The sequence below is a fragment of the Sphaerodactylus townsendi genome, linkage group LG05 (genome assembly GCF_021028975.2).
Source record: "Sphaerodactylus townsendi isolate TG3544 linkage group LG05, MPM_Stown_v2.3, whole genome shotgun sequence".
Lineage (NCBI taxonomy): Eukaryota > Metazoa > Chordata > Lepidosauria > Squamata > Sphaerodactylidae > Sphaerodactylus > Sphaerodactylus townsendi.
In genome coordinates, this window is record NC_059429.1 from 99,722,354 (window position 1) to 99,734,558 (window position 12,205).

The following is a 12,205-nucleotide window of genomic DNA, read 5'->3' on the forward strand; positions in this document are numbered from 1 at the left end:
CTGTGAAAGTTTTTATGGAGGATGGACCGAAGGTTTCTTGGTTACTTTATTTTTGCTTTGTAGTCATTGCTGTCAAGCCTTTGAATGGACTATAAGCCTTCAATAAAGATCTTTCATTTTAATGAAGATTCTGATTGTCTGGACACAGTTCATTACACCTTTCGTGTCCTCCAGCCCAAGATGACTCCGTGTAGTGGGACTGGTTCTGCCATCTTTGGGAAGAAGGGGCAATACAATCACTGACAAGGGAGGGACAATAACCCACACCTACAAAGTACTCTGCCCAGGTAACTCAAGTGGACATTTTGTCAGGAAGCTCAGTAACAGTGGCTGCCAACAATGAAACACATGTCCTCACATTCAGAGAGTGAGCTGTTGTCACCTGAATTCAAGGCCCAGATCTAGGGGCAAATAAGTTCAGTTTAGTTTAGCCACATTCAGGAATTTCTCTTGTTTTTCCCTGTCTGATCCCTTTTCAATTGCTTAGTGTTTTAGTCTTTGGCCAGGTCTCCTTATTGTTTTCTTTCACTAAGCACATGCACACCCAATACTAACTCAATCACCAGTGTTGCCATCCCACTAGTCTTCTTGTGCAAGGAGAGCTTGTAGAGGGGGAAAGTGTCATGTGGACAAATACTTAATTAGCAGAGTTAATGCAATAATGAGGCAGACACAGTTGCTTTACTGAAATGTATATAGTTTACTTATTAACAGGGAAAAGGGTAACTTGGAAGAAAACAAGAAACATCTTTCTAACTAGCTAGCACCAACAGCCAGCTTCCTGCTTAGACTATTACATAGCTGCTACTGAGCAACAGACAGACTGAACTGACCACATGCAGAGTGCAACAAAGAACATATATCTAAAGCCTAGGTGCAGACCTGTATGCAGCCCATCCAACCAATAGGTATCAATTACTTGGTAACTGACTTCTGACCTCACTAACTAATTAGCATGTAACAATTAACTCCTTCATTACTGGATTGTGTGACAGGCACTTGCTAAATCCCATCAGAAAGCATTAGTCTGCTACACCAGTGATCAGCCCCCATTCAGTGTTCTGACTCTGAGCACAACAAGAAAAATGGTTTTTCTGGAGGAGCGGTCTGGAATCTGGGTTTGCAGTATAGTAATTAGGAACCAAGAACTGAAGCTCTGCAAAGTAGTTGATTCAGCAAGTGCTTGAACCAAGCCCAGGGTTTAAATAGGACGAAAGGTCCCACCTTCACTAGAGGCAGCACCTGGGACTCATCCTGTCAAGGCACAACTGGGGCCAGATTCCTGCAAAGGATTACATCCACTGGACCTATGGTCTTGTCCAAGAGATGGAACTCGGGCTGCAATCCTGCTATTGAATCTCCATTGGGTTGCTTTTGCACAAATCAATTATCTCTGGAGCTCATCTGGATGCTCCTCTGATAAGTCTGAGCATGGCTCAGTGGGGGTCTTTCCAGCCAGACCCCCTTACTCCAACCAGCTTCCATGACAGGAGGCTTAATCACTATATGCTACTCTCATTGGGATTTACGCATGTTTAGACTTACCTTTAATGTGGCTATTAGTTTCCTTTTGGGACGAACTGGCTCGACTTCAACTGTCCCGTCTTCTTCTGCATCCACGTCCAGAGAAGCAACATTTAGATTCCCTCCTTCTAAATATAATATTGAGATATTAATGGGATATTCTATCTTACTCAATAAAGCTATCATTCTCTTTTTGCTGCAGGCATTTAATAACCATCAATAAAGTCAAGACCTGGCTGTAACTCATGATACTATCTGTTTAAGGCAGTTGGCTATAAACTGAAGGAAAGGGATAGGGAGTTTTGTGGAGTGGCACCTATTATTTATTTATTTATTATTGGATTTATATACCACCCTTCACCAGGCTTAGGGCGATGTACAAAAGGAACATAAGCAGACAGAGAAGAAGTTAAAACTAATATAAATATAATATAAGCAAGAGGTGTAGCTGGGCTAGAGTGTGCCCGGTGCGCACTCTGGCTTTTTCGCCCCCCCCCCTCCGCAGCGCCCCCCCCCACCGGCGGCGTCCCCCCACTCTGGCAGCGCCCCCCCCACTCCCACTTACTTTAGAAAACCAAGCAGGCTGGAGAACAGGCCTTCCTGTTCTGCAGCCTGCTTGGTTTCCTAAAGTAAGTGTGGGGGACGCCACTATGGGAGGGAAATCTCGCCGGCCCCCCTGTGGCACCCTCCCCCGCAGCGGCCCCCCACACTTACTTTAGAAAACCGAGCAGGCTGCAGAACAGGCCTTCCTGTTTTGGTGGGAACTACATTTCCCAGGAGACCCTGGGAAATGTAGTTCCCACCAGAACAGGAAGGCCTGTTCTCCAGCCTGCTTGGTTTTCTAAAGTAAGTGTGGGGGGGGCGCCACGAGGGGGCTGCAGGGGAAAGGGGGAGGGGCCGGGGGGATTTTGCGCCCCCGCACATGACCCAAATCTGTGTGTCCGGTGCGTCGCGCGCACCCCAGCCCCCTGGGAGCTTCGCCGCTGATATAAGCTCTGTAGTATTACTAAAACCAGTCTTGCACAGAGAGCAAAGGGCTTTTGGAGTTGGTGCAGAGCACAAGGACATTTGAAGGAAGCAGTTTCGTTTGGGCTGGCAGAATTCCTGAGAGGTTTCTGAAGAGAGAGCCAGTTGAGGGAGGCTGAACTATCACTGCAAAGAATCAGGCATTACCAGACTGTGTGCTTGACCCTATGACTAGTGTATCCGCCATATATGCTCAATCAGTCCATGTACAAACTAGCTTATTACAAAGGCACCATTGGCCTGCCTGCAAAGGAATTTGATTTTTCAAAAACTGCCTGAGATTTTCTGCAGCTTCCAATGTAAAACACAGCTCTAGGATGGAGAAGGCCTCTTTAAAAGCTGAGAGGATTTGAAAGCTTCTTTTGACAAGTGTCTACAGTTAGAAAAACTCACCTGGATCATTGGGGTCATCATTGTCACCATCCTCTTCATCACTAGGGGACTATAAAGTGACATCAAAACTCAAGTTAGTATATTTGGCCTGTCTGTCATTTCACGTTCTTGGCAACATTCTGTTATCAGGACCAAATACATTCTACTGACAGAAGACACAGATTCTAGAAACAAAATATGTTATAATAGCACATTTAATTATTTTCTAGCTTATTTTTGTTTTCTATATTTGATTTTAATCCTCCTTGAATAGTAAGTGTCTTACATTGTCTGCATGGTGCCTAGCTTTTCAGAAGCTCAACAAGCATTATTTTTCTTTTCTTTTAAAATTTTGTTTTAATTCATACATGAAAATAAATAAAAAATAAGGAACAACTTATTACACGACATACAATAATTCAAAACAGATCAATACACATAAGCATTATTATTATCATTATTGTAGATTTCACAGCTGCCAGATCTTTAGCTGGTTGTTGGCCTTCATTACAATTCGAACCTCACCCAGAGGCCTAGGAAATTGTAATGTATCGGCGTAGTATTTGTGCGGATCCCAGCAGGGCTGCCTTCTGAATTTGACAGATGTTAATTTTGTCAATTCGAAGATGTTTCAAGTGCTGCCCTAGTGTTTTTGGGATGGTGCCCAGCGTGCCGATTACCACTGGGATGACCTCAGCTGGTTTGTGCCATAGACGCTGAAGCTTGATTTTCAAATCGTGGTATCTAGTGACCTTCTTGTGTTCTTTTTCAATGACTCTACTGTCACCAGGGACTGCTATGTCGATGATGCTCACATTCTTGTCCATTGTTGTTGTTGTTGTTGTTGTTATTGAACTTGATAGCTGAAGATCTCCCACTATTACAACTAATCTCCAGGTGACAGAGATCAGTTCAGCTAGAGAAAAAGGCTACTTTGGCAGATGGACTCTATTGTATGATACCCTATTGAAGTCTCTCCCCTCTTCAAACCCCACCTCCTCAGGATCTGCTCCCAAAACCTCCAGGTATTTTCTAGCCCAGAGCAGGCAGCCCTATTCACAGCCCCATATATCACAATGTAAATGCAGTGAAATAGGGTATACTATAGTGGAGCTAGCAATTTATTACCAGATTATTCATTTCCTTTAATGATTCATAGTATTTAGACCACCAATCCAGTTCCTCCATTTCAGGCTTTTCCTCCTCAAATTCTTCCTTTGTTGGCATCAGTTTATCAATAGGAATTTTTTTCAGAGGTGCCTAAGAATACAGAACAGAGAAAGTCAACCTACCAAGGACACATGTAAAAATAAGAAAAGCCTGGTGGGATTAAACCTCAGGGCCTTTTATCCAGCAGTACCCCACTCCACTTTTCATCATTCCATGAGTGGCATTCAGAGGCATACTACCTCACAATATAGAAGTTCCATTTAATATTGTGGTTAATAAACATTGATAAACCTATCCTTCACATCTTGTATTTGTCTAATCTCTCTGTTAAACTATCTAAACCAGTGAGCATCATCACACCTTGTGGCAGTTCCTTGTTAATTATGAAGTGGCTTTTTCTGGTCTGAATCCACCGCCAAGCAGTTTTCATTTCAGGATTGTAAATGGGAGGAGATCTCTTTCTCCATCTCCACCAGTGGTAATTTTATAAGCTCTATCATGCCCACTTTTCCCTTAGCCATCTTTTTCGAAACTAAAAGTCCCAAACATTCACTCCCATTCATAGGGAAGGTGCTTTTATCATTTTGACTGAACTTTCGTATCGTTTCAAACTCTAAGACTCCAATGTGGGACCCAGTGACTTTTCCTAGCGCTCAGCGAGTATTTAAAAAGCCAGGTTGGGCTTCTGATTGGTCATTAGAGACTTGAGTGGCTATGCAAACGTTGCTTTGGCTGTAACTGCCACCCAGCACAAAGATCTTCATTGTGTAACTGCAAGTAAGCTGTGGCAGCCATTTTATAGCTTTTTTACAGTTTTATAGCCATTTTATAGCTTTGTTTGAAACCATTTCCCACCAAGTCAGAGCCCAGGATTGTTGTGCCCTCTGGTATCCGCTTTTCGCTGGCCAAGTCTATGATCAGCCTCAGCTTATAGAGAGGAGTGGGCTCCATTTTACCCTGCTCCTTCTCTACCTCACCCCACTTGCCTCCTTCAGAGCATCATGGGAGTCATGATCTGGCCCTTCTTCCCTAGCCCTTCCTTCTTTTAAAAGATCTCAGGGCAGGACATCCCTGAGCACCTTCACTCCTCCCTGTGCTGGGACTGAACCTGGGAAAATAACAAGACTTTCTATCTGGGCCTCCACCCCCTCAGCCCCATTATCTTTGGTTATCTTAAAGGGCCATGCTCTCAGTCCCTCCAAGCATATAGGGCTCTTACTGCCTGCTCCCTCCCCCAAATCTCCTACCAGGTGGCCAGCAGCGGGCTTATTCACTGCCGTAGAGGGCATTTTCAGTGCTGCTAGATACGTAGCTGACATTCTCATTCAACTATCTACAACATCACAAGATTTCTTCCCCTAAAAAGGCACCGTTCAGATTTCATCCATGTATCACTTTATATTTACTCACGAATTTCATATGCCATCTTGTTAACTATTCAGTCAGCTTGGAGAATTCTTTTGGGAGCTCTTTACTGCCTATATTAGTTTTCGTTATTCTGAACAATTTGATGGTCATATCCAAATTTGACTACTTCAGTGCTCACTTTTGACTCCAGCTACTTTATGAGTTCCTTAAATAGTACACTCCAAATTGTTGGAGGAGTATAGGAAATGTGGGGGGGGGGGGATCCTTAACCAGCATTGTCCCTCAGGTGCCATAAAACTCTTTGCCCACATGCCCTAAGAAAATTTTCAAAAGAGTTCTGATTAAAAGGTTAGATTTGAGTCCTGTAGTATCTTAGAGAACAACAAGATTTTCAGGGAATAAGGTTTCGAGAGTTAAAGCTCCCTTCATCAGACAAGAGTAGAGTTGAACTGGAGATCTCTGAGTCCCTTTTATCCCAATCAGAAGGTGAAAGGGGTGTTGTAAAGAATGCAGTGGTACAATACATATTGTCATTAGCATGATTAGAGCAGAAGGAAAATGCTTGGGGGCAGAAAATTATCACCTCTAGTGAGATAAGAATCCTATGTTCCTATTCAGCCAGCAGATGGGCGGGGGGGGGGGGGGTCTGAACTTGTAGAACCTGAGTTCATTGACAATCTCAAATTGTAATTTCCCCCTGAAGTTTCTTTGTTTGAGGACTATCACCCTGAGGTCAGTAATGGAATGACCTGGAAGATTAAAATGTTCTCCCACTGGTTTTTGAGCATTGTGTTTTTAATGTCAGATTTATGTCCATTTATTCTTTTGTATAGAGACTGATCTCATTCATTTTTAATACCCTCCATTTTACATTATACCCCCTCCTCTATGCTCACTAAAGTCTATTAATGAAAAAGCATACTAAACTTTTGGATGGTCCAACTCTGAGGAAAACTACTTTCTACAGAATGTATTTAGATTCACTACCGCAGATTTCTTCTCCAATAGCAGAATTGATGTACCTTTGTATTTTCCCTATACTTACCTTTACAAGCTTAAGGGGATTTACTTTGCTACCTAGGTCACCAGCAACTGTGCCCATACTTATTACTGTCTGTCCAGCCGCTGCACCAATGTTTAGCACAGTATTTCCAGCCGCTGCACCAAGGTTCCGCACTGTTTTAGTGATGTTAGGTCGAGCTGAGGCTTTCCGCACTAAAATAGAATATAGATCATGTATACCAGGAAGAATTTTGTGTTTGACATACTGTATCCACTTTACTGCTCAATTTTATTACTTTTTAATTAGCTGGTAGAGAATGTTAGATTATAATAATATGGCCAGACCCATCTCAAAATCTGTAATTTCTGTATGTCCGCATGATACCTATAATCCTTCAAGTGAATGGCTCTGATATTAATTTTGCAAATTAAGGAAATATCAAAATCCAGGTTGCCCACATGACTTTCTTTCTTCGAATGTTTGTATTATTCCATATTGCCTCAGATCAACCAGAAGGATTACTGGCTGCAGAATGTGACTTTCTGATCTTTTCCATAGGGGGCTCCAAAGAGAAGCATTACAGAATGCATTTTGAGCTGCAGCAGATGTGAAAATCCATCTGTGGCCATTCTTTCATGGATCCAAGCCATTCTTTCTTTCATAGTATGCTTCCTGGGTATAACTGGTCTTAATACTTTCCATATTGGCCTCATTGACCTCCTGCAACTCTGGTGATTCTTGACAAAATGGTGATAAGAAGTTGGATATGGTAATAGACAGTGGAGCAGCTGTGGTCTAATATTAGGTGCAAGTTCCATATCCTGATGCTAATGAATAGAATGCTTCTACCATCATGACAGTCATATTATACCACTTCACCCAAAATATTTCAGACATTAAAGACTCACTTTTGGGTGGGGTGTCTGTTTCCTCTTCAAATTCATCTAGCTCTTTAGGAGCAAATTTCATAATATGTGATACTATGTGAGTTCCCACCATGACTGTGCGTCCAAAAGCCCTCTTCTCCACCACAAAAATACTGAGGGGTGGGTGCAAATATACCTGCTCTGGGAGCTCCTGTGAAAGAGACCAATAAAGAGTGGCAAATTAAATTGTAGAAGACTGTAGCAGTTCAGAGCTTACCCGGTTCATTGCAAATTAAGCTTTTAAAGGCAACAGACTATTCATTATGGGGTGCTCCAAAAGTATAATAGTAGAGGTTCATACCTCTCCTCTAAACCCTCCCAGTCATTTTGAATTGTGGAATGGTTGCAGATGGTCGAGCAATTAATTCAATCATTTCTGTCAGTAATAGGGAAGCCTCAAGATTCTTCAACAGAAGAGGACAGAGGGGATTTCAGAAATCAAATTAAAAAGTATAATGGGCTGGATCCAGAGGTGGGATCCAACCAGTTCTCACCACTTCTCTAGAAGTGGTTACTAATTTTTTCTGAGTGCCGAGAAGGGGTTACTAAAGCAACCTCCCTGCCCAATAGGGACTGGAGGTGCATGTGTGCAGCGGCGCCACTATTTGAATCCCACCACCAATTTTTTGATTCCACCACTGGCTGGATCCAGCAGTCTGTTCACATAAGGATTGCAGATTATCCCCACTTTCCCTCCCCCAGCACTATTTTTAACCACAGGAAATAGATTCCCAGAGTCATAGGAGATGTAAGGAGTTCTAGCAATTCTGGTCAGTGAGCTGCAGTGAAGACAGGGAAAGTAGCAAAGTCATTCCCTCCTTCCTCTTCTATCAAGTAGCTCTGCTGACAGAAGAAGCAGGAAGGACAATTTCCAACTGGACCTAATTCAGTGAGAACAAAACAAGTTGCTGCCAGTCAGTTCCATATTTTGCTTCAATTTATTCTGCTGAGTATGTGGGGGGAAGTTACCAATAACATTATCTGTCCCTCATATCCCTCCTCTAGTATGTACTTACCACATCAACAAATTTGACAAGTTCAGTGAAATTTGGATTCTCTTTGAAAGATGTTATCACTTCTGATTCCACTTTCTTCCCAGCACATTCAATGATCACCTGTGGTTGGTCAACTTCGAACAAGTTCACACGCTTCAAGTCTCTCAGCCCCCAAAACAAGATCTAAGAAATAGGAAGCAATATAATTCCGCACTCTGAGAACATACAGAAACACTTTCTCATTGTTGTCCTCTGCTGTTTGGAACTTAAATTACTGTGCTTTGATCCACCGTCAATGATCCTGTTTCAGATTTTAAATCTGATGGCATTGTGTGCCTAATAGACTTCTTAACTATTGAACCTGAAGTTCCAGAAAGAGATCATGAATTACCAATCCTAATCCCAACATATTCTGTCCTGTCTCCACAACCCAGTGTGCCCACTGATTTCTATCAGACAGGGAAAGCAAGGAATAAAATGGGAAATTTAAAGTGAAAAAATGTTTCAGAAAAGGCCAATTTATCTAGGTCTTCCTAAATTTTGCATTATCCTGTCATGCCAACTACAAGGATGGTACCATAAAATGAACCCATGGTGTTTCCGTATTACCATGGGGATGTGGTATTTACACAGCTGTTCCAGATCTTAAGTCACTGGACTTAAGTCACAAGGAGTTCTCATTTCCAGTCTTATTCCACCGTTCCCAACAGAAATAAAAACATTTTATCTCTTGCTACCACGGGAGGCTTTTAGAAATATGTCAGTTTAATTGCTCTGGTAAGTAAAATTGCCTTCTGAAGCAGTACATTGAAGTCAAGAAGGGTATAACTCTTCCTTCCAAGCACACTGAAGTCATCTTAGAAGGGTATAACTCTTCATTCCAAGCACATTGAAGTCATCTTAGAAGGGTATAACTCTTCATTCCAAGCACATTGAAGTCAAGTATCTTAGAAGGGTATAACTCTGGTCCTGATGAAACTATAAATAATCTATCCTTCTTCATATTAAGAACACGGGGATTTTCCCTTGCAAAGCATGGGCCAAATTAGACTTTGAATATGGGACAGAATGACCACAATGAGACATCAATAATGTAAAGGCCAGTATAGTTTTACTTGTAATTAAAGCCATAGAGTGCAGAAACAGCCAGCTTGGTGGTAGACAAGGATCTGGGAGACCCTGGTTCAAATTCCTACTGTGCTGTGGGAGAGAGTGGCCTTGAGCCAGTCACTCTTTGATAGCCTAACCAACCTGACAGACAGGGTGAAAGAAGGTTAGAACAACCCATTTTGCAAACTTTGAACAATTGAAAAGGCTAGTAAACTAGCCTTCAAGCATTAATAGAATGCAAACTGAACATTTCACCTTCAAACTTGTCATGTTTTCACTGAAATTACCTATGGGATAAGGTGTCATTTCACAACAGATGCATGAGAACAATCAGAAGCAAATGTGGAGATTTTGCTTTAGATCTTGCAACCCATTAACCATGATTTGTGAACAAGGAAGTTGACAAAAGCCGATACTGACACCCAGTAATGAGACGACATTTCTATCCCACCAATCCACTTGAACACAAACAGATATTAAGTTAAAAAGAAATTATTCACTAGAAAACTTTTAATAAAGAAGAACGAATCATTTTACCTCTATGCGAAACTCCTTAAGAACTGGTCGGATTCCCTCAGGGATAATGAATCGTCCAGAACGAGGATCCCCTAGATATTCTAACTCCTTAGGCTCAACATCATGGGGCACTGATGGCTGGGCAAAAGAAAGCAGTCAGGTCACACAGATATATAATAATTTGTTCCACAGCCAAGTTTATCCATTAATCACAATCATAATCAATGCTTATTTTTTAAAAAAGAACAATCAAAGGTATCATATTTCATCCTCCTGGGGTTCAGAACTTATGATCCAGAAATCCTTTCCCATAGTATTGGCTGTATGAGTTCTAGCTGTGATTATTCACTAGTGAGGGAGGGTACATGCTCAGAGGCACTCATTTATTAATTGACTTCACATATTTCTAGGCTTGAACATGGGGATTGCAAAAATTGCAATCTGAGTCCTGGTTCATCGCAAAGCCCTGATCAAAATTCTCCATCAAAGTCCAGCCCTGCTCAACAGAGTATTGAGAACCTGTCCGCCAGTGAAACATGACAAAAGCAAGTACGTTGGTTATGATAAATGTCATGAATACATCCTAACATCCTAAAGCATCCTAACATCCTAACATCCAAAAGCAAATGAGTCATAGCCAACCTATCAGCCATGTACCTGATCTGTATTATCAAATTCTGCTTACCTCCAAATAGCCACTATAATCCAATTCGATCAGCTCAAATACAGCAATCAATTCCCCAGCTGCTCTATGCCCTTTGTAAATATCAAAAAATTGGAGTTCAGGTTTTCTGTAAGGCTCATCTACCAGCTTCACCAGTGGAGCAGCAAAAGCTCGGCCAAGGAATTCTGGGGAGCCCTAGGGAGAAGACAGAACAGACACTCAATCCAAAACATTATTTTAAGATGCAACTTATCCATCAAGGTCAGAGAATCACAGAATTGGAAGGGGCCATACATGCCATCTAGTCCATAGATGCACAAGTCATAGATGGACATTTCATGCTGACTTTAGCAACCCTAACAGTATCCCAACAATTAGCGACTAGCTCTCTGCCTCTGTTGTCTCACAGTCTTGCCTAGTACTTTGAAACCTCATGCAAAATATATGAAAACTGGATACCTAATACTAGCCAACTCCAGCCTTCCCATTACTTTAGCTATCCAGTCTGCATTCCCAAATTCCTACCCAAACATGAGAGACATTAAGGCCAAGGCCAGGTCCTCCAAGATCTCAGGTATGGGTCATTCATATCAGCTGTTACCGGTTCTTTTCAGTGGGAGATGCTGGGGATTCAACCTGGGACTTTCTGTATGCAAAGAAGATGATCTTTAGTGTAAAATCTCTGAACTTTCACCTTTCACATCTGCTACAGGAAGGCTGCTGATTTACTGACAAATACCTTCTGATATGAGTTGAAAGAACTCCATACAACTAGACTGGGAAAAATAGGCCACAACATTATTGAATATAGCTGCAGGAGCACTGGCACAGCATAAGGATAGATCCAACATCACACAAACTGCCTGCTGCTGGATATAACCCTGTCCACCCAACCCCAGCCTGCATAGAATGGCAAGCACTGGGATCCCATATGGACACAAGCTGCTGCATGATTCCCTTGCCACCTGGTAGTGAGCACCAGCCAGCAGCCCTTGAGCTGGCATGCTGCTGAATGGTTCCTTCCCAAGCTAAGGTAGTCCCCAAAATGGGGGGAGGTTCACAGTGGATCTGTTCCAGTGCCCAAACCACCAGTCAAGCTAAGACAAAGATGAATAGTAACAAACCAAAAAGCGATTTGTAACAACCCAAATATGAAGGATAAGGTGTGACGGAGGGCTTGCATGCCAAGGTGGTGAGGCCCCATGGCCATCCAGCTAAGTAAGCAGGGCAGAACAGACCAGAGCACCACCACTGCACATCAGGTCTGCCCTCCCCTCCTTGCCAGCCAGATACCAACCATGACACCACCCAACCCGCTGGGCCCCATGCTGTTAGTGCAGAGATGGCAGGACAGCCTTCTGCTCCTGACTCTGGGCCCCAAGCACAGCCCAGGTAAGTTGGGGGTCATTTGTGGAAAAATGAAGCTGTCATTTGAGTAGGATACCTGAAGAAACATTCCATCAGTTGTAACCACACAAATTGGCTGATTTATTTATAGCCAAAGCCTAATTTCCCCATCTACCAAATTGCA

At 42.5% G+C, this 12,205-nt stretch overlaps 1 protein-coding gene across 1 annotated transcript in view; it reads right to left on the reverse strand.

Annotated features, from left to right (window-relative positions):
- Window positions 1-12,205, reverse strand: part of LOC125433935 (fer-1-like protein 4) — a 78,988-nt gene that overhangs the window by 23,129 nt on the left and 43,654 nt on the right. The window contains 8 exon segments of the mRNA XM_048498882.1: window positions 1,546-1,652; window positions 2,944-2,992; window positions 4,051-4,182; window positions 6,506-6,675; window positions 7,372-7,540; window positions 8,406-8,567; window positions 10,032-10,148; window positions 10,696-10,869. Of these exon segments, the coding sequence (XP_048354839.1) occupies window positions 1,546-1,652; window positions 2,944-2,992; window positions 4,051-4,182; window positions 6,506-6,675; window positions 7,372-7,540; window positions 8,406-8,567; window positions 10,032-10,148; window positions 10,696-10,869 (1,080 nt within the window).